Raw genomic sequence first — 23,861 nt, forward strand, 5'->3', positions numbered from 1 at the left:
TTGTCAAAAGAGATGGTTATGTGTCTTGTAAAGAGAAATTTTTGTCTGTGTACTTGCACTCTTCAGTGACTGGTGGTGTGAATATAGGGTGTAATTTATTGGTAAAATGTGAGGTCAATGAAACAGTGGAGTATATAGTTCCCCTACTCCTCTATCCTCTGTATGTTTTGTGTGGAGGTGTGCCTGGGTTGGGTATAACTGGAAGCACCAGAGAAAGCTTTTCAGTAAAAGGACTTTGCCACTGTTCTACCATTCCTATTTTTAGGCACTTTGAAAGAAAGTAGGAAACTTCTAGTAAACAGTGTAACAGAGAAGCCTCAAAAGCTGAGCTGCTGTAATCCTAAGGTCTCATATTCCTTTTTATCCATTCATTTTAATCAAAACTCTAGTCAGCTTTCCATGCCTACTACTTGATTGAAATAGCTCTTACCTATTAACTATATCTTCTCCTTTATCAATTAGCTTTTGCTTTGTAACAATCAACCCCAAAACCTGGTGGTTTAGAATTAAAACCATCTTATTTGTCTTTAATTCTGTGGATTGGTTCTAGTTGGGCTGACCTGGCTGGCTTTCTTTGTTAAAATGACATCCTTAGTGTCTTGTGATGTGATAACAGCTGGGCCAATGACCATTCGTTTCATCTCCAGCATATTTATTCTCATAATGGAAAAAGAGTTCCAAGTAGCCAAAGAGAGGGAAGCCCCAGTGTACAAGCACTTTGCAAACCTGATCTTGTGTATGTTTGCTGGAGTTCTATTAGCAAAGCAATTCACAAATCTAAGCCCAAACTCAAGGGTGGCATTATAGAATCCCATGTCAAAGAATTTGTGTTCCGTTTTTTTTTTCTTTTTAAACAGAGTGCCATATCCAAATTCCTAAATCCTAGAGTCAAATAGCAGTCGTCTTAATTGACCTTCTACAGAACTTGTTATGGCTGATCACGTCTTTCCTGGATTTTTTTTTTTTTAAACTTCACATCTGAAATGACACTCTCTTGACCTTTCCCTTGTTGACTGTTCCTTCTTAGTCTCTGTTTTTTATTTTTAGGTGTAGAGGGACACAGTACTGTTTATAGTAAAAAAGAACTTTTCATGACTTTGTAATGAGATGACTCCCAATCTTAAGAGGGAATTAGACTGGGTTCATCAAGTACTTTTATTTATTTATTTTTACGTGGAGCTGAAGATGGAACCAGGTGCCCCACATGTGCTAGGCAAGTGCCCTACCATTGAACTACAACCCTAACCCTAAGTCTCTATTTTTATCTCCTTCTTAGGTCAGTCTTCTAATTTAAATGACCCTGAGTTCCGTCCTTGGTTTTTTTCTTCTCTTTTCACTTGCTTTCAGGGTGTCCTTATCTGATTTCCTAGCTGTAAATAGCTCAAGCTTTGCTCTACACCTGAAATCCACACTCATAATCCTGATAGCTTCCTTGATGTTCCTTTTCACATGTCTCAGATGCATCTCAAACTTAGTAATTGCAATGAGAGGCTGAGACAGGAGGATTCTAAGTTCAAGATCAGTCTTAGCAACTTAGCGAGGCCCTAAGCAACTAAGTGAGACCCAGTCTGAAAATAAAAAGGGCTGGGGATGGAGCTCAGGGGTCAAATGCCCCTTGCTTAAATGCCCAATACCAAAACCAGAACTCTTAGTAATTGTACTTCATCTGTTCCATCTCTTTGGAACAGTCTTCCTCTAGATGTCTCCGCGGCTGGTTCTCATACTTTTGTTTTTAGGTCTCTGGTCAAATAACAGCTCATGAAAACCTTTTCTAACCACTATATACAAAATAGCACCCTATATTTTCTACCTTTCTTACTACTGTTTGTCCTTGTTGTTTATAATTTATTCACCTTCTACTGTGCCAGTCTGGCATATTGTATATTTGTTTTGTGTATTTGTGCATTTCTCCTACTAATGTATAAGCACTATAAAGTCATATTTTTTGTCTTGATGATTACTGTATCTCCAGCATTGAAGAACAGTGCTTAATGCAGTATATATTTGGTAAATTGTTATTGAATCAGTAAATGAAAACTATACATTTAAGTGGAAACAGACTTGAACCAACTCCAGTTGGTTCTAGTTTCTGCTTGATTAGTTACTATCAGTGAAGCTTTGTTCAGGTTACTGAATCTTTTCTGAGTTTTTATTTCTTATCCTTAAAGTTGCCTGTTTTGTAGGACTTTTATATAAATCCAGTGAGATAATATAGATGTAATTATTTGTATTTAACTTTATAAAATGAATGTATTCTTGGGAGGTTGTAGATAAATTACATTTTCCGTAGTTGTCATACTTTTATTTATTTATCTTTTCTGTGGTGCTGGGGATTGAACCCAGGGCCTGGTTCATGCTAGGTATGTACTTTACCCTAGCTAGCCTCAGTCATACCTTTACTGTAAAAGGAAACAATGTGTTAAGGTCAGGCGAGCCTCAGAGGAAGAGACCACCAAGAGACTGTCTCATGCAACAGCAGAGGGTTTATTGGGGGTCCAGCATGCTGGGGCCAGAACTCACTTAGATGGAGCAGAGAGCCCCGAGAACAACTTAAGCAGAGCTTATATACATTCTTTGGAGAGGCAGGGACTTTACATACATCACAGCATCCCTTAGAAAATCATCACACACCACGGGAAAATCAAATAACAACTCTAAAACATGATTAGCACATTCACTGGCGGGAACAAGTTGAGTAGGGGTGATTGGTCAGCACAAACAAAGGGGTATACATTTGAACTGGTTGGGTTAAGCCCTGAGATGTGTATGTGCTGAGAGCTGCATGGTCTCTGGGAGGGGTTGTTTTTACAGAGTGACCAGATGGTCAGGAGAGATTTCTCAACATACATTTACTGGTCTTTCCGGGAGTTGTTTTGACCCCTCCATAAATTTCAGGTCCCAGGAAAACAGAACTTAAAGAAATTGAAACTTAACAGAACTTAAAACAAATCTTATCCTTTACATTTTAACCTTTCAAATGTATACTTTTAATTGAAATCTGTAGTGATTTATGTTTTTTTTTTTTCCTAGAAGTGGAATTCTTTGTAATGCAGATAATACCTACTTTTCTGTTAAAAGACTTTGGAATTTTTTATATTAGATTTTACCGGAATGGGAGCTACCACCAAAATCTCAGAAATGTATGTCACCAAAGAAAGGCAGGCCAAAGGAGAAGGGCCTTAGCCACTTAACTCCAGGATGTTATGTTCTGACTTCATTAGAGCTCAAGACCTGGCTTTTCATCCCAAGTATTTGTGGATAGTTGATTGGTTTGGGGCCTTATCTCTCTAGCCTTAGCTTTTTGTCTTGTAAAATATGAATAACAATGTCTTCTCCACCCATGGGAGGATGTTTATAAGACAAGTGAAATAGCTTAAGTGCTTTGAGTTGGTTAAACAGATGTTCTCCTCCTACCATTACATTTATGTTAATCTCTGTATAAAGAAAATATGTGTTTGAGGAATGTAAAAATCTTTCTTTTAGCGTGGGAAGGGGAGACTTATGGGAAGAGAGTAAAAGGAACCAAGGTTCAAGTAAAGCCATGCAAGCCTCAAATATTACTTTTATCACTAAAGTAAGATCTTAAAGATGACATGCTAAATAAGCAATAATGAGTATGTTCTGCATTTTTTCTTGACAATCCCGGCTTAGTAGAAAATTTCAAGCTCTTTTCTCCTTAGTTTAAGATAGATGGTTTAAATGATTGCATTTAACATATAATGCCTGGAATACTACCGATTTATGTGTTTCTCTAATGCAATTACTAATGGGTCTCTTGTTCTTTTTCCATAGTGTACTGGTTTTGTAAATTATATGGTTACCCAAAATATTAACAGATTGTGTGTGTGTGTGTGTGTGTGTGTGTGTGTGTGTGTGTGTGTTTGTTTTCTTCCATCCCTTACCTGGCCAGTTTGCCAGTTTTATGTGGTAGTATAGTTGATTCCTGTAGGACTTCAACCAAAAGTCCATAGAAATATTGTGTGTGCATTTTATGGCATAAGTAGTACATATTTTAATTTTTTTTTTGTACAAAAGAGAAAGGAAAGCTCATCTGTTTTTCCCATTCACAGTCCTTAGAGGTGGTGACAGTTTGGTATGTAACCTTCCAGATTACATATAGATTATTTTAGGTGCTTAGCATATGGACAGAGTTTTAAAACATCTTTATTTATTCTATAGCTAAATGTTTCTCAAACCCCTTTAAGCAACATTTTGCTACTTTTGATCATAGCACAGAACTTGGCTTTTTTTCTCTTTGTCATTGACTCATATTTAGCTCTAAGACTTTGGTTTATTCTATTTCATTTTCCCTTATGTCTCCCTTAGGATCCCTTGTCAATGCCTCTTTCTTGTTTTTCCCATTTTAGTTTCTGAATTCTTTTGAAAATAAAATCCTCAGTTAAAGTGGTTTGAAATCCCCCATATTTATATCACTTTAATCAATACAGTTGAATCAAAAAGTATACTTACCAGATTTTCTTAAAAGGGAATTGTTTTATTTAGGAGTTTTTATACAAGTGTAGGAGACAGAAAAGGAGCAGACTGTGAACGTGTATATGTATTTATGTGTTTTATATGTAGGCAAAAGATCTAATACAGCAGTAAATAATACTATTTACTATAAATTTATATATTTATATATATATTTTATATATTTATATATTTATCCGTATTTATACGGATTTATAGTAATAGTACCTCAAGATTGCTGTGGAAATGCTTGAAAACATCTTGTTCCCTACTAGGTCTCCTGGCTGTATTCTCCAGGCTGTCTTGTTTACATTCATAATTTAATTTTTGTTATTCTTGGTGAATTACAAGATTTGCTATTAAACAATGTAGGATGAGTGAAGGAATGGCTCAGCAGTACGTGTGTCTAGGTTATCAGAATTTTAGTTATTTCAAGCATAATATGAGTCATCAAATTTATGTGGCTGTAAGCAAAAGAATCCATTAATAGATATTTGTTGTTTAGAATAAAGTGGGATGATAGTCCCACTCTCTTCTCTGCTGTTAGCTCACAGTGTAAACATTATGTTTAATTCTTTATGCTGCTCTTGAAGAGAGTCATGGCCAAATCAGTTCATTCAGTGAACTGAAACTAGGGATGAGAAAACTATTTTAGTCAGTGTCTAATGAGGAATGTGGAACGTTTGAAGATACTAGGACTGTTAAGAGAAGATTTAGGACAAACCAAGGAAACTGTCTTCACATGTTTTTAAGACTAAAAGATGTGTGATCAACTATTGATTCTTGAGAAGAAAACTAACCAGTTTATGGGGTTACCTGTGGCTTAAAAAAAGTAATTTGGTGCTGGCGAGGATGCAGGGAAAAAGGTACACTCATGCATTGCTGGTAGGACTGCAAATTGGTGCAGCCAATTTGAAAAGCAGTATGGAGATTCCTTGGAAAGCTGGGAATGGAACCACCATTTGACCCAGCTATTCCCCTTCTCGGACTACACCCAAAAGACCTAAAAAGAGCATACTATAGGGCCATAGCCACATCAATGTTTATAGCAGCACAATTCACAATAGCTAGACTGTGAAACCACCCTAGATGCCCTTCAATAGGTGAATGGATAAAAAAAAATGTGGCATTTATACACAATGGAATATCATTCAGCACTAGAAAATAACAAGATCATGGCATTTGCAGGGAAATGGATGGCATTAGAGCAGATTATGCTAAGTGAAATTAGCCAATCCCTAAAAAACAAATGCCGAATGTCTTCTCTGATATAAAGGGGGGGGGTGACTCAAAATGGGATAGGGAGGAAGAGCATGAGAAGAAGATTACCACTAAATAGGGAAGAGAGGTGGGAGAGAAAAGGAGGGAGAAGGGGAATTGCACGGAAGAGGAAGGAGACCCTCATTGTTATATAGAATACATGTATTATGTTGTGAGAAAAAAAAAAGAAGTGTGTCACATTAGATTGGGTAGAGAGATGTGATGGGAGGGGAGGAGAGGGGAAGTGGGGATAGGAAGGGCAGCAGAATAAAATAGACATTATTATTGCTGTATGTATATAGGTCACTGTATGACCAATGTGATTCTGCAACCTGTACAATCAGAAAAATGAGAAATTATACCCCATTTGATTAAAAAAAAAAGTAATTTGGGATAAAAAGTGAAAACAACTGAGGTGTTTGGAAAGGCACTGTGGCATACTGGTTAGGAATATGGACCAGGGTGTCAGGCCTAAGGTTTAGTTCTGATTTGTCACTGATTAGCTGTGTACTGTGGAAAAGTTGACTACCTTCTCTCTTTCCTCATCTGTTAAAAGTTTGAGCAAGTATTACTACGTCGTAGATTGAAAGTATGTTCAGTTCTCAGTAGTGTTCACCTACTGTCATTCCACACAATCCAGATAGGAGGCATTGCCTGTGTCTGATGTGATGTAACTCTGGACACTTCCTGCCACCAACTCTCCCAAAGCTAAGCAGCAGCATGATGTGCAGTGTAGGCCAGAAGCTGGGAAGATCTATGTGGTATGGTGGGTCATTCCAGCAGAGAGAGGGCTTCAGTATGGAGAGACTGGGAGAGGCAGAGGCAAGAGAAGAATGGGAGTGCAGCTGGGAGTGTTGCTCCTCCCAAATTTGGTTCTGACTTAACACCTGAAAAAAGGAGAGTCCAGTTGTGAATAGGGTAAGAGTAACAGCCTATTTTAACAGTTGGTAACATTTAGGCCATTTGTGTAAAGCAATCTATGTGATGTTCCTAAAACGTTGTACTTGGATTATTTTTATACCTTTGGGCGTTTTGACATATACTACATTTTAATTAGCTTATAGTTTTGCTTTAGCTTTAATTTTAAAGCCAGCTTTTTTCTACATCATCTCAGAATAGTTCTGTTTTCTAAATGTTTGATTTATGTTATATTTTCTTGACAATCATGAATCATACCCTATACAAATAAGACTTCTCCCAGAGAAACATCATTTGTAGTTTTATATCTAAACACATTTATTATTCCATGTCATATAGGGGCCTACCAATAATAGAAAGTCTACTTTCAATTCACAAATTCAATGAGATGTAATTTTTATTGATAAATTTAATAAATTTAAAAGTATTACACTGTTGATAGGCATTTAAATTGGTACAAATTTTTAAAAATTTTAAAAGGTAGTCTGAAAACATAGGTATATGTTTATAATATATAAAACACACATGCAGTATATAATATTGCTGCTTAAAACAGAGTATTAATCCCATTGTTTTCTCTGACAGCTAAACCTCAAGCATTATGTTTAGTTCTTGGTGCTGCCATTCTAGAGGGAGACAGATAAACATACCCAGCAGAATAGGGTGAGGATAATGAGAAGGCTAAAATTAAAAATAAAATGTTCATGCCTGTGACTAAGTAATCCCATTGATTTCTGGGAGTTTATCCCTCAGAAGCAATAAGTTGGTAATGTGGAGATTGATAATTAGTGTTGTTAATTGCAGTATTATTTGTTATAGAGAAAAATTAGCAATATCCTTATATTCCTTAGTAAGTGGTTATTTAAATAAATGACACATTTTAAACTTACTTCAAAGCTTTTATTTTAAAATAGTCTCAAGCTATAGAAATGTTTGAGGAATATTGTAAAGGTCTTTTTTGCTGGATCATTTTAGAGTAAGGTACTGACCTCATTCCCTGCCACCCTCTAGTATTTTAATGTGTATTTCCTCCAATGATGTTCTCCCACATAATCACAATTTACCTCTTCAAATCAGTAAATTAACATAAAAAAGTACTACTGAATCCTTAGACTTCAATCAAGGTTTTCCAATTGTCTTAATATTGTTTTATAACAAAAAGATCCAGGGTAGAATCAGGTTGCATTCTGTTGCTATGTGTTTGTACTTTGCTTCACTCAATCTACAGCATTCTGAAGTTTTTCCTTGACTTTTCAATCTATAGGTGTCAATGCAGTTGTCGTTTACAAAGCAGTTATTTTATAAAATTTCAGCTTGTCTTATGTATCTTTGTGATTAGATTTGAGTTATGTGTCCTTGGCAGGATTATAACAAAGGTGAGGGCTGGGGATGTGGCTCAAGTGGTAGCATGCTCACCTGGCATGCGTGCGGCCCGGGTTCGATCCTCAGCACCACATACAAAGATGTTGTGTCCGCCGAAAACTAAAAAAATAAATATTAAAATTCTCTCTCTCTCTGTCTCTCTCTCTCTTTAAAAAAAAAAAAAACAAAGATGAAAATGGGTTCTTGTATTCTAGCAAAGTTTGCATGCTTTCATTTTTTTCCCATTACTGGCGGTGTTAACTTTGATCATGCTATGCTTCACTGTAAATTTATTTATTCTTTTCATCTTTGTAATTATTGCATATTCTGTGGGGGTGGTACTATAAATATTACAATATTTTCAACTTATTCATTATTTTAGTATGAACTCATGGATTTTGATTTTATTCATTGGGTCACAATTTGCCATTTCATTTATTCTGATGTTCATATTGTCTAAAATTTAGCCATTGGAAACTTCTTGTAGATGACTTCCATGTCCCTTTATTTCTATTTTTAATTTAATTTAAATTTTTTATGGTACTGGGAATTGAACCCAGAGTCTTACACATACTAGTCAAGTGCTCTACCTCTGAGCCATTCTTATCCCATTCTTATCCTATCTCCAGCCATTCTTATTTTTTATTTTGAAACAGAGTCTTGTGAAGTTGCCCAGGCTGGCTTTGAACTTGAGATCTTCTTGCCTCAGTAGTATAAGTATTGTGACCTTTTGGCATGTCCTCATTATTCTTTGAACACTTCTTACTTTTTGACATAGAGAGATGTTTTAGACTCATCTTTTACTGGTTTGGTCTCTGGATCAGCCATTTCTATAAGAAGCCCCAGTTCCTTTTAGAAGAGAATGATTTAGAAACCAAGATCTGGATATCCCAGGTGTTCATTGTGTTCTCAGGCCTCTCTGTGAGCAACATGCTTGTATATACCCGTGCGCGCATGTGTGTGCGCTCACACACACACACACACACACACACACACACACATACACATACACACACACACACCCTTTACATCTATATATCTACATATATTGAAAATCATGACTTCATACCGTTCTGGTTCCTATCCAACACTATAGGATATGTTCCAGTTTTTTTCCCTTTTCTTGTTTGTCTCCCTTTTCTAAAAGTGAAAACCCTGGTTCTAGTTATCTTTAATATATTTACTTGTTTGTTTAGGCTTCTGTTCTTATTTGTGTAGTCCCTGCCTGTCCCACCCCATGTGGGATGCCCTTGAATACCCTTCTCACTCTGCCTGGGCTGTAGCTCCCTGATTTGGCTCCCACCTTTGCTGCCCGCCTCACTCACTCAGGCTTCCATTCCATCTCCTACACAGGAATGCTTTCCTAGGCTGCTAGGCGTCTAGCAGCCTACTTCAGCACTTATTAGGCTCAGAAGAGCCACTCCTTATCCATCTTGGCTTTGGTACCTTGCCTGGGCTGTTTCCTCAATCCAGGGACATACTCTTTATCCAGCTTGTGCTGTTGACTATTGCCCAACCTTCTTTGCAGATTCTTGCTTGATTTCACCTAATGTTTTTTTTTTTTTAACCTAAATTGGAAGCAGAGGTATTAATAAGGATTAAAAACAAAACAAATAACAAAAATCCTTAAGCAAATTGAAAACTTGATGTTGTATGGTTGGTTTTCTTTTTCTTATCTTTTTTTTTTTCTTTTTTTGTGGTACGGAGGGCTTCACACATAGTAGGCAAGTTCTTTACCACTGAGGTACATTCTCAACCTTGGTTGGTTTTCTTAACTGAGAAGGGATGATGCTTTATTATCAGTGATAGTAAAAAAAAAAAAAAAAACTCACGACTCGATTGGTGTTAGATCTAAGAAGTGCTTAAAAGTGTAAGAAAAAAGAAAGACATGACTATTAATAATTTTTAAAAAAGAAAGAGGTATGAGACTGGAATCCAAAGAAGTAGCTGTTGAGTGTTGACAGATGAACTTGTAAAGGTCAAATTTCTAAGCTGATTCTAAGCTGCAAAAGCCTGAGTTAAAGTATAAAAGACTGGGCATTGTAAAGTTTCTAAATTGCAAGGCCTGGGCTAAAAAGTAAACGACTAGGTATTGTTAAAATTCCTCTGCTACCCCCGGAATCTGTAATCCCTGTAAGCTGTTAGGACAATACCTGAACTGCCCAGTAAATATTTCTCCTGGTCCCCTGGTTGTTTAATAGCTAAGGGCTCTAAGTAGCTTGGCACGTAAGCATCCAGGCCCCCAAACCAATCAGTTTAAATGTGTACCCCGCTTAGGAGTGACCAATCACCCCTGCCTAGACTGTTACCGCCAATGAATGTACTAATCATGTATCGGAGTTGTTGTTCAATTTTCCCGTGCCTCATGTTCTGATGTATGCAAAGCCCGCCCCCCCCTCCAAAAAGTGTACTTAAGCTCTGCTTGACCTCTGCTCTGGGCTCTGGGCTGCTCTCCTTTCTTGAGTGGGCACAGAGCCCCAGCATGCTGGTTCAATAAAACTCCCCCCCTGCTTATTGCATGAAGCTGGTCTCTTGTGGTCTCTTTCTTCGACGCTTCGCCGGACCCTTACAAACTAAGAATAGCGAAAGGGGAAATGTTATAATAGTTGATGTTTGTCAGTTAGACCACAGGCCATTGTGCACAGGGTGTATTATATTTATAATGTAGAACAACAAAAGATTGTGTGTAGTTTTGTACATGTATGCATGCGAGCAAGGGGGATGTGTATCTTCCTTTTCAAATAAGTTTTAAGTCTTAAAGTATTAACTTTCCCCTAGAAATTTAACTCATCCAGAGCTCATCAATCTCTATCATTCTAGCTAGGCTATAATTACATATGTGAAGATGAAGTTATTCTCCTCTCCTGTGTTCCCTAATTGCATCTGGATGATTTTCTAGTTATCCAGATTGGAAATGTCAACATGATCTTTAATTCATCCTTTTTCCTTTGCTGCCCACTTCCAGTCATTTCCTCTTCTGTCAGTTTTGTAAGCTGTTCTAAAAGTTTAATGACCCATCATGAACTTTATTGCATTTTATAGCTACCTAATTCAAGCCTTCATTCCTTTTAATGTAGATTTTTGTATTTGCCTCCATATTCAGTAAACATTTTGAGAGCACCTTTTGTACTCAGCATTTCTGTTTAAAGGCAACTAAATTAAATGCCTCTAGAAGCCAAGTTCAGGAGTGACAGGGAAGAGACTGGTGGAGTTAGTGCCTTTGTCAAACACATGTCTACAGGATTGTTGTCAAGTGGAATTGGGGGCTGGTTGTCAAATCTTGCAGTCTTGTAAGAGAAACTGGAAATTCACATTTTTATGTGAAATCTTAGTATCTTCTCATCTCTATTCTAGATACTTTCTCAACTAAGAGAACATGAACACTGCCTTTTAATATGCAATGAAAGACTGAGAAACCTATACTAAACAAATCTGTGTAAGAAACTGGACTGCTTAGTCTGGTCTAAAAGACTTGACTGCTTGAACCCAGCCTTCCATTCTGGTGCCAGAAAGAATGTGTTACTTTGTCATTTCAGATGTTTCCTTGCCCTTGTGGGCTGTTCCTGTAGCCTGGAATCTCCCATGGTGTTGATCTCACCCTGCACTCAGATTCAACTTTTCTTGGCTTTCTAGTCTGCATTTCCTTGACAGGGTGTTTTATTTCTACCATAATGCTTTATCATTTTGACAAGATATGAACTGCCTTATTTGTAGTTGTTTGTGGACCTGACTATTTTTATTAGACTGGAACTTTCTGAGGACAAGGTCCTATAGTCATACTATACCAGGCTTCTATAACAATGCCTAGGATTTATAATGACAGAATGAATGATTAAGCGACTGAATAAAGGCAGATTGGAATTAAGCTAAGTGGAGAAACTGGTCTTCATATCTCTAGTCATCTTTAGTCTATCCTACACGTTTTCTGGTGCAAATTTTCTGGAGTATTTTTGACCTTTATTCATTTGTTTCAACAATGTCTGTGGATCTTCATTGCCCAAAGAATTAAGTTCATGCTTTGGACTGTGATATTTAAGATATTCCATGATTTAACTTCTGTTCATCTCTCACTATGCCTCTCATTTTTTCTTTTTGTGTATGTATGTGTTGAAGATTGAACCCAGTCTCTCGTGCATGGGGGAAACAATGTGCTATACCACTGAGTTATTCCCCCAGACCCACCATTCTTTATATTGCCTCTTTAGCAGCCAAATCTGATTGCTTATTTGTGACGAGACCTTTCTGTGACTTGACTGAGCTATTCACTTCTGAAACAGTATTTTCCCATCTCCATTTATTGCAGTCTTAGTGTTTCAAGGATCAGCTCAGATCTGCCTCTTTGTTGAGCCATCCCTTAAGTCTTAAAATGGAAGAAATTATATTCTCCCATCTGATCCTAGCACACATAGCATGGCTCTCTTAAGGGAATATTAAAATTTATGTATTTTGCTGGCAGGGGCAGAGACCTTCCCCTCAGTACTTTGCATGTAGTAAGTAAATACATATAAATACATATTTTTAAAAAAGTTATGTTATTTATATAGGAGGCACATTAATTCCATATTTGTAAAAAATTTTAAATGGGTAATTCAAATATGTGTGAAATAGTGTAGAAGGATTTTTACCTGTATTAAGATGTAGCAGTGAAATTATGGCTATTTCAAAACATTTTTTTGGTTTGTTTGTAGTAAAAAAATGTTTATAATAGCCATATTTTTTTATAATGGAGAAAATTTCTTATGATTTTAATATATGGTTAAATTTAATAACTTTTGATCATTAAGACTAGGTAAGTGAAACCTTTTCACATAGACGAAGTAAATAGTAAAATTTGGTGAAATATTATTTAGATCAGGTATTAAATATACATTCACATGCTGCTGAAACTGAAAATGTTCAGAAATAAAGATAAGAATCTTAGGATCTTTATTAGGACAAAATGTAATTACGACAGGTAATAATAGTGTTATGTGATATAAGTTCATAATATCTAAAATAATCACGTAGGATCAGTGTAACTTTGTTTTTTCCTATAGGATTATAAATAGTTGGGGGAAGCCAAGGGTAAACATTAGTCTTTATAAATGTAATATTTTACGTAAATATTAAGTAGCATTATTTCTTTTAGCTCTTAACTCATTTGAAAACAATATGAAATCTAAATAATTTAAAATATTTTTTTCTTCTCTTTTAGGAATCAAGGAAGGACTGAGGTAAGATTAATTATATGAAAAAAATTTAAAGCATGGAAGTATTTTACTCTTCATTAGTAAAGAGAGGGTGCTGTTAGCTTTGTGAAAAATCTCCACATCAAATCAAATGAATGCTGGTGACCAGGAACATATAAAGTTAGAAATGCTACCCTTGTGTGAATGAATGGACTCCTCCGTTGTTTGTTGTCAACATTTTTCTTGTTTGACTTAAATATCCCTTTCTTTGTCAACATTTTTCTTGTTTCACTTAAATATCCCTTTCTCAGTATTGTTAAACTGAATAGACTCAGTAATGTTTTAGCATTATTTCAATATGGCAAAGGCATTTGACTCAGATTTTTGAGGGCTTTAGATTTTTGACCCCTTGGGTTTAGTTCATGTACAGTACCTATGGTACCATAGAATATATTTAATAATATATTTCATGATTTCCTTATGCTATTGGGAGACCAGTATTGTTTATAAATCTCTTTAATGCAAAATTTGATGCTCTTTTGAGAGGATCTCGCATATAATAAAATAATTTGGAAAGTACACCTACTCTCTTTTAATTCTACACCCTGTTATTGAGTTACCCTTGTAAATATTTAGTTTTGTTAAAATATTAAAAAATAAAGCAGTAATATGTACATTAAATGGTCATTAAGATTGAAAAAGAATATAACCACTGTTGATGAGAATGTTTAAGCTTTTCAGAGTAAATAGCTCACATTTTCCCCCTTTCAAGTACCTTTGATTTCTTAGTATTCTTGAAATAATCATTCAGCAATATTGTTTTCTTTTTTGTGTCAGGTCCTTTGTTAGTTCTTAAGGATATAAAGGCAATAAGATATATTCGGACCTCAGAGATCTTAGGAAAAAGTAATTTTATTCCTATTTTGAAAAAGGTTCTTCAGTTATAGACCATAGAATATTTAAAAGTTGTCTTTCTTTGCAATGAGAGATGAGCCCCATCATTCTGACACCTGGGAATAGGTTCTCTTTTATAACTAAGTATTAGAGATTTTTTTTGATGAGTTTAAAAAAATGTTTAATAAAATGACTAGAAAAAGACATTTTAAAAAAAGTGTTTGATTTATAATCAAAATTTTTGTAAAGTACTTTGAATATAAATGTCTATTGTAATAAGTTCTGGTTAACATGTCTATTAGGTGTCATTTACTTTGAATGAGGATCTTGCAAATATTCATGATATTGGTGGAAAACCAGCTTCAGTCAGTGCTCCTAGAGAACATCCATTTGTCTTGCAAAGTGTTGGAGGACAGACCTTAACAGTATTTACTGAGAGTTCATCAGGTGAGTGGGAATGGAATTATCTAATGTGATTCCTGTACAAGTTTTATAGATTTTCTGTTTCAACATATACTCCTGATTGCTTTTCTAAGGTCATTACCAATGCTGTTCCACCTATCTGTCAGCTCTGTTTCTCATGTCATGCGGCTGTTTGTTCTGTATTTTCTTGTGATTAATGGAATTTTGGCCATTACTTGAAAAGGGTTTAATTTCCATTTGAGATATGAGCATACAACACAAAGTAGATGGAGAAATGTGGTGCATCAAACTGCCTTCTAAGATGTTGAAGAAACAACTTTTTGAGTTTGGGTCACCTTTGCTAAATTTACGTTCAGCAAGTATAAGTTATACTTTAAAAATCTTGGTTAATATTAGGGAATATTTTGGTCTGAATTTTTGTACTTTTATGCTTTGTATACTAAGAAGGTCTTTTTATTACATAAAAGATTAACTTTTAATTGTTGATGTCTTCCAAGAAGTTCTGTGTATAGTTTTTAAATTGTGTGTGACAGCGGTGAGGTATTTTAAAGAGTTGAATCAGTTGGGAGCAATTGTTTTAGTTGTGAATTAAATAGAGGGAAATTTTTGTTGTGTGTGTTTAGCTTGATATTATTTTCGTTGTTTCTTTCTTTCTTTCTTTTTTAATTCTTCAGTGAATTCATAACATTACTACTGAAGCAGCACCCCATCTCAATTTAATGGAACTAATTTTCTCCTACCCCTAATTCAAACTTATTGGTTATGTAAAAGAAAAAAAAAATCTGTGATTTTTATCTCAGGTATCACAAAGAAAGCTGTAAGAATTATAGTATGCTAAGAACATCCTTGTTTTACAGAAGGAATATCCTCAAAAGTTTTTGTGTAACCTTGAATTTTACCAGTAGCTGCATAAATTGATCTAAGTAATTAGTGTTTTTCTATTTTATTTTTCTTTGATACCGAATCTTAACAAAAAGATCATGTGGTCAAAGAAAAAGAAATGGTTTCACCAAAAAATGTTAAAATATCTTCAACACACATATTTTACCTGGAGAAGATTGAGCCATTTTAGAACTACTTATTGTATACTGTGTTGTTCAGGGCATAGTATAGTACCTCCAAGGGAGCTTGAAATTTGTCTTTTGATTGATGGGATTTAATAAGACTTGTTGAACTTGTGAGGTTCTCTTTTTTTATTTTATTTTTATTTATTTTTATTGGTTGTTGAAAACATTACAAAGCTCTTGACATATTTCATATATTAGATTCAAGTGGGTTATGAACTCCCATTTTTACCCCAAATACAGATTGCAGAATCACATCAGTTACACATCCTCATTTTTACATAATGCCATATTAGTAACTGTTGTATTCTGCTGCCTTTCCTATCCCCTTCTATCCCCCCTCCCCTCCCCTCCCCTCCCATCTTCTCTCTCTACCCCATCTACTGTAATTCATTTCCCTCCTTGTTTTTTTCCCCATTCCCCTCACAACTTCTTACATGTAATTTTGTATAACAATGAGGGTCTCCTTCCATTTCCATGCAATTTCCCTTTTCTCTCCCTTTCCCTCCCACCTCATGTCTCTGTTTAATGTTAATCTTTTCTTCCTGCTCTTCCTCCCTGCTCTGTTCTTAGTTGCTCTCATTATATCAAAGAAGACATTTGCCATTTGTTTTTTAGGAATTGGCTAGCTTTACATAGCATAATCTGCTCTAATGCCATCCATTTCCCTTCAAATTCCATGATTTTGTCATTTTTTAGAGCTGCGTAATACTCCATTGTGTATAAATGCTACATTTTTTTTTTTTTTATCCATTCATCTATTGAAGGGCATCTGGGTTGGTTCCACAGTCTAGCTATTGTGAATTGTGCTGCTATGAACATCGATGTGGCAGTATCCCTGTAGTACGCTCTTAAGGTCTTCAGGGAGTAATCCGAGAAGGGCAATAACTGGGTCAAATGGTGGTTCCATTCCCAGCTTTCCCAGGAATCTCCATACTGCTTTCCAAATTGGCCACACCAATTTGCAGTCCCACCAGCAATGTACAAGAGTGCCCTTTTTCCCACATCCTCGCCAGCACTTGTTGTTGTTTGACTTCCTAATGGCTGCCAATCTTACTGGAGTGAGATGGTATCTTAGGGTGGTTTTGATTTGCATTTCTCTGACTGCTAGAGATGGTGAGCATTTTTTCATGTATTGGTTGATTGATTGTATGTCCGCCTCTGAGAAGTGTCTGTTCAGGTCCTTGGTCCATTTGTTGATTGGGTTATTTGTTATCTTATTGTTTAATTTTTTGAGTTCTTTGTATACTCTGGATATTAGGGCTCTATCTGAAGTGTGAGGAGTAAAAATTTGTTCCCATGATGTAGGCTCCTTACTTACCTCTCTTATTGTTTCTCTTGCTGAGAAAAAACTTTTTAGTTTAAGTAAGTCCCATTTGTTGATTCTTGTTATTAACTCTTGTGCTATGGGTGTCCTATTAAGGAATTTGGAGCCCGCCCCACCATATGTAGATCGGAGCCAACTTTTCTTCTATCAGACGCATAGTCTCTGATTTGATATCAAGCTTCTTGATCCATTTTGAGTTAACTTTTGTGCATGGCGAGATAAAGGGATTCAGTTTCATTTTGTTGCATATAGATTTCCAGTTTTCCCAGCACCATTTGTTGAAGATGCTATTCTTCCTCCATTGCATGCTTTTAGCCCCTTTATCAAATATAAGAAAGTTGTAGTTTTGTGGGTTGGTTTCTGTGTCCTCTGTTCTGTACCATTGGTCCACCCGCCTGTTTTGGTACCAGTACCATGCTGTTTTTGTTACTATTGCTCTGTAGTATAGTTTGAAATCTGGTATCGCTATACCGCCTGATTCACACTTCCTGCTTAGCATTGTTTTTGCTATTCTGGGTCTTTTATTCTTCCATATGAATTTCATGATTGTTTTCTCTATTTCTACAAGAAATGCCGTTGGGATTTTGATTGGCATTGCATTAAACCTATAGAGAACTTTTGGTAGTATCGTCATTTTGATGATATTAGTTCTGCCTATCCACGAACAGGGTATATTTTTCCATCTTCTAAGATCTTCTTCAATTTCTCTCTTTAGGGTTCTGTAGTTTTCATTGTATAAGTCTTTCACCTCTTTTGTTAGGTTGATTCCCAAGTATTTTATTATTTTTGAGGATATTGTGAACGGAGTGGTTGTCCTCATTTCCATATCAGAGGATTTGTCACTGATATACAGGAATGCCTTTGATTGATTTATGCGTGTTGATTTTATATCCTGCCACTTTGCTGAATTCATTTATTAGCTCTAATAGTTTCTTTGTAGACCCTTTTGGGTCTGCTAGGTATAGAATCTTGTCATCTGCAAATAGTGATAATTTAAGTTCTTCTTTTCCTATTTTTATTCCTTTAATTTCTTTCATCTGCCTAATTGCTCTGGCCAGTGTTTCGGGAACTATATTGAATAGAAGTGGTGATAGAGGGCATCCCTGTCTTGTTCCAGATTTTAGAGGGAATGCCTTCAATTTTTCTCCATTCAGAATGATGCTAGCCTGAGGCTTAGCATAGATAGCTTTTACAATTTTGAGGTAAGTTCCTGTTATCCCTAGTTTTTCTAGAGTTTTGAACATAAAGGGATGCTGTACTTTGTCGAATGCTTTTTCTGCATCTATTGAGATGATTATATGGTTCTTATCTTTAAGTCTATTGATGTGGTGAATAACATTTATTGATTTCCATATATTGGATCATCCTTGCATCCCAGGGATGAATCCTACTTGATCATGGTGCACACTTTTTTTGATGTGCCTTTGTATCCGATTCGCCAGAATTTTATTGAGGATTTTTGCATCTAGGTTTATTAGAGATATTGATCTGTAGTTTTCTTTCTTTGAGGTGTCTTTGTCTGGTTTCGGAATCAGGGTGATGTTGGCCTCATAGAATGAATTTGGAAGAGCTCCTTCTTTTTCTGTTTCCTGAAATAACTTGAAAAGTATTGGTATTAATTCTTCTTTAAAGGTTTTGTAAAACTCCGCTGTATACCCATCCGGTCCTGGGCTTTTCTTGGTTGGTAATCTTTTGATTGCTTCTTCAATTTCATCCATTGATATTGGTCTGTTCAAATTGTGTGTATCCTCCTGACTCAGTCTGGGCAAATCATATGACTTAAGAAATTTATCGATGTCTTCACTATCTTCTATTTTATTGGAATATAGGTTTTCAAAATAATTTCTAATTGTCTTCTGTATTTCTATAGCATCTATTGGGATATTGCCTTTTTCATCCCGTATGTTAGTAATTTGAGTTCTCTCTCTTCTTCTCTTCATTAGCATGGCTAAGGGTCTGTCAATCTTATTTAGTTTTTTGAAGAACCAACTTTTAGTTTTGTCAATTTTTTCAATAGTTTCTTTTGTTTCAATTTCGTTGATTTCCGCTCTGATTTTAATTATTTCTTGCCTTCTGCTACATTTGCTGTTATTTTGCTCTTCCTTTTCTAGTGCTTTGAGATGAAGTGTGAGCTCATTTATTTGTTGGTTTTTTTCTTTTTTTGAGGAATGACCTCCAGGCGATTGAATTTCCCTCTTAAAACTGCTTTCATTGTGTCCCATAGATTCCGATATGTTGTGTCTATATTTTCATTTATCTCTAAGAATTTTTTGATTTCCTCCTTTATGTCTTCTGTAACCCATTGATCATTCAGTAACATATTGTTCATTTTCCATGTGATGTAGGATTTTTCCTTCCTTCTTTTATCATTGATTTCCAGTTTAATTCCATTATGATCAGATAAAATGCATGGTATTATCTCCACCCCTTTATATTTACTGAGGGTTGCTGTATGGCATAATATATGATCTGTTTTTGAGAAGGATCCGTGTGCTACTGAGAAAAAAGTGTATCCACTTGATGATGGTTGATATATTCTATGTATGTCAGTTAAGTCTAGGTTATTGATTGTGATATTGAGTTCTATAGTTTCTTTATTCAACCTTTGTTTGGAGGATCTGTCCAATGGTGAGAGAGGTGTGTTGAAGTCACCCATAATTATTGTGTTGTCGTCTATTTGATTCTTGAACCTGAGGAGAGTTTGTTTTATGAACGTTGCAGCACCCTTGTTTGGTGCATAAATATTGATAATTGTTATGTCTTGTTGGTGAATGGTTCCGTTTAACAGTATATAATGTCCTTCCTTATCCCCTTTGATTAACTTAGTCTTGAAGTCGATTTTATTTGATATGAGGATAGCCACCCCTGCTTGCTTACGATGATCGTGTGCGTGGTATATTTTTTCCCAACCTTTCACCTTCAGCCTGTGTATGTCTTTTCCAATCAGATGTGTCTCCTGGAGGCAGCATATTGTTGGATTTGTTTTTTTAATCCATGTTTCCAGCCTATGTCGCTTTATTGGAGAGTTTAAGCCATTAACATTTAGAGTTACTATTGATATATGGTTTGTACTTCCAGCCATGTTTGATTATTTATCTGTTTTTTTAAATTTAGTTTGTTTCTCCATGGTTAGCTTTCCCCCCGCCCTCTGTCTTTATTGAGGTACTTCCCACTGTTGGTTTTGGTTATTGTTTTTCATTTCTTCCTTGTGTAGTGTTTTGCTCAAGATGCTTTGCAATGCTGGTTTTCTGCCTGCAAATTCTTTTAACTTTTGTTTATCATGAAAGATCTTTATTTCATTGTCATACCTGAAGCTTAATTTTGCTGGATACAGAATTCTTGGTTGGCATCCATTGTCTTTCAGTGTTTGAAATACGTTGTTCCAGGATCTTCTCGCTTTCAGCGTCTGTGATGAAAAATCTGTAGTTAACCTTATTGGTTTACCCCTGAATGTAATCTGCCTCCTTTCTCTTGTAGCTTTTAATATTTTCTCTTTGTTCTGTATATTGGATATCTTCATAACAATGTGTCTTGGCATTGGTCTACTGTGATTTTGTATGCTTGGTGTCCTGTATGCACCTACAATTTGTATATCCGTTTCCTTTTTTATTTCTGGAAAGTTTTCTATAATTATTTCATTCAGCAGGTTGATCATTCCCTTGGTTTGAACCTCTATACGTTTCTCTATCCCGATGACTCTTAGGTTTGTTTTTTTTTATGTTATCCCATATGTCTTGGACGTTTCTCTCCTGATTTTTTACCAGCCTTTCTGAGTTGGCTAGACTCTTTTCAAGATGATATATTTTGTCTTCATTATCTGACGTTCTGGCTTCTACTTGCTCCACTCTGTTAGTGGTACTCTCATTTGAGTTTTTAATTTGGTTTATAGTTTCCTTCATTTCTAGAATTATTGTTTGATTTTTTTTATAATCTCGATCTCCTGATAAAGATGCTTATGTGCTTCTTTTATCTGTTTATGTAATTCATTTTCAATGTGTTCTTTCACTGTTTGAATTTGCTGTCTCATATCCACTTTAAGATTCCATTCCATCTGTCTAAGGTATTCCTTGAGTTCTTTATTTGACCATTTTTCTGATGCCTCTAGGTCTTCCTGAATATTTAGGCTGTCCTGCATTGTTTGTACTCCTTTTGTTCCTTTTTTTTCATGCTGCTCATGTTACTTCTTGTTCTTTTGACTGCTGAGTTACGGTTTACTCCTGTAAATTTATTTGATGCTTGGGAGAAAAGGTATTAGAAGGGAAGGGAAGAAGTCACTAAAGAGAATGAGAGTAAGAAGGTAGAATTCAAGGAAGGGGGAATAAGGAAATTGAAAAGAAATGAAAAGACAAAAGAAAAAAAATAGAAAATAAAAAAATTAAAAAATCAAAATTAAAATAAAAAAATAATAATAAAAAAAATGAAAATTAAAAAAAATTAAAAAAATTTAAGAAATGCAGTCAGAGTTTGATTAACTTCTCTTCCAGTAGGTGGTGCTGTGCCCACCGCGCCAAGCTTCTCCTCTCAATACACGGAACCAATCACTGTGCAGCAGCTCCTCTTCCCAGACTGGGCTGGTCTCCAATCCTGAGTGCCTAGGGCCTTCTCTTGTGTCTAGTCACTCCCCCACTTTTCCTCAAGCCGGGCCCGCTCATCCGTGATGCTCACCACAATACTGGCTACACGCCAGGTCTGTTGCTCCCAGGAGCCCTATTTTCTTGAACGACTGGGCACACTCTCCGTTTGCCATTCCCTCAGACCCTAAGTTTGTAGAGCTTGGGGCTGAGAACCCTCAGCGAATTTTGCTTGCCCTCCAGTAGCCATGCCCCCAGTAGCTGGTGCAAGAGACCTCAGTTGTCAGCAATTGTGGGAGCGGTAGCCGGGGGTTCCACACCGCGGGTCCGCACCACTCCTGATTCCCTCGGTCTGCTATCGTGCTCACGGGAGAGCTGGGAGGGGCCCTTAAGGTTTCCCCGCTCTGTGGAGAGGGATGGCTAGGGGTTTACACACCTGCCGCTACCAGTTTCAATGAAGTTATCTCCTCCGCCGCATTCTGGGGCTGTCAGTTCTCCGCCATGGTGGTATCCCATGCAAATGGCGACAGTTCGTTTCCCTTTGCCGGGTGACCAATGCAACGGGTGAGTCCTGACTCGCTCCCCCAAGCCCCTCAATCCTGTGGCCACTGCCTATGAAGGCTCGGTTGGTATTAACCTCCGCAGCTTCAGAAGGGCCGACCAGTTGTTTCAGCGGGATCGTTTAGTGCTGAGTTACAGCGGTTTGTCTGCGAGATGCAGGCGAATGGGAGCTTGAATTAAGCCGATCCGGGCTCGGTGAGTGTTCTAAGAGGCCCAGACTGTTCGCCCCAGATCCACGTCAGCTCAGCATTGCCTTGTGATCCTGAGCAAACAGCATTTAGACGGTTTAGGACTCCCTATGCCCGCGTAGCTGAAGAGGTCAGAGACTTGATCTCTCCGCGCCCGCTGCCATGTTGGATCGTGAAGTTCTCTTCTTTCGATTGTCCCTGGTGTAGTAGAGGCATGGCACCAAAATAATAATAAGGAGGCTCAGTCTTGATAAAAGTTTGAGGTAGTCAAACTTGAATTTCTTTTGTAGAAAAAGAAAAAAGTGTAAAAAAAGTTTTTGGGTTTTTTTTTGTCTTATTAAGTGACTAATTTTTCCAAAGCATGATATATTGTTGGTGCTTATGCAAAAGATCATGATTTAGGAAGCTAATATGTATTATCCTCAAAATTAATCTTCAGTTTTCATGTTTTAAATCCTTTTAAACATTTTGTGTTCTCATTTCTGGTTACAGTGTATTCCTAAGTGAATATGGTTTTATAAGAATTATTTTGGCAGACTATGGAAAATGATCAAGATTGCCATTCTTATTCTGGAGTTTGGACAGTATGTTCTTGCTTTGTAACTGAAGAATTTGTAGAATACTTTGTAGATCAGAATTTTTTTCTACTTCATTAATTATTTCCATTTTCATGTCATTGTTTCTTGACTGTGTTCCTGTATGTGCTTTTATTTCTTCATTTGTGAAATGAGGATAGTAATTATTTATATTTATTTTAAACATAAGCTTATTTAACATACTTAGAACAATGCTTAGTACATAATGAATGCTCAATGAATATTAGCTATTTCTATTACTAATATTGATATTACCTTTTATTTAAAAACTTTCAAGTTATCTTTTTAAAGCATATGTAGACATTTTGACTCCATATTTGTATATATCATTTTATAAAATTCAGTGAGTAGGGATATTTATATTCAAGTTTCTCAATTGCCTGGATGACAGAGAAAAAGCTCTAGAGTTGTTAACAGTTTATCTCCTTCTCTGTGGAGTCTGACATATTTGCTATCTAGTCATTACAGCAGCAGTTCTTTTGATCTCTAGAAAGTCATAAATAGACTGCAGGGGCTCTGCAGCTGCATGCAAATTAAAATACAAGATGTATGTTGTATGTATACATCCTTTTCTATAGTATAGGACTGTAGCTTTCAGTGGAGCCTCAGAAGGGTCTGTGACCCAGAAAACTATTGAGCTTCGACTTTTACATTGCTTTGATTGGTCGTGAATCTGCCAAAGTATAAGTGACTAAGCCATTTTAGAGTAAGCTGTTTATTTTACATTGAAATATAAATGAAGTAAGCAGCATTTTTTAATACTTTTGCATTTTTCCTCAAGCCTAGAATTGTACCTGCTTATTATAAAACATTGCTTTTCTAGGCTTTTTAATTTTTTTCTAATAGTAACCAGGCCTACAAAATGTAGAATTTTGTAAGAAAAATTAAAACCTCATTTGAGTTCAATATGTTTAGAGCTTTAATTTTAATAACTTTATTCCTTCTGTTAATGTAATTTTACTTGTTTTTAAAAGGCCTCCTTTGAGTCCCATTTTTCTCATGGTTTAATGCTACATATTTGAGTATCTTGGGGAGGTGGAAGTATGGGACTGGTGCTAT

At 36.1% G+C, this 23,861-nt stretch overlaps 1 protein-coding gene across 1 annotated transcript in view; it reads left to right on the forward strand.

The window, feature by feature from the left end:
- Window positions 1-23,861, forward strand: part of Gtf2f2 (general transcription factor IIF subunit 2) — a 145,837-nt gene that overhangs the window by 15,561 nt on the left and 106,415 nt on the right. The window contains exons 3-4 of the mRNA XM_005340364.5: window positions 13,205-13,223; window positions 14,375-14,519. Of these exons, the coding sequence (XP_005340421.1) occupies window positions 13,205-13,223; window positions 14,375-14,519 (164 nt within the window). The remainder of the gene's footprint in view (window positions 1-13,204; window positions 13,224-14,374; window positions 14,520-23,861) is intronic.

This window comes from Ictidomys tridecemlineatus, chromosome 6 (assembly GCF_052094955.1).
Source record: "Ictidomys tridecemlineatus isolate mIctTri1 chromosome 6, mIctTri1.hap1, whole genome shotgun sequence".
Lineage (NCBI taxonomy): Eukaryota > Metazoa > Chordata > Mammalia > Rodentia > Sciuridae > Ictidomys > Ictidomys tridecemlineatus.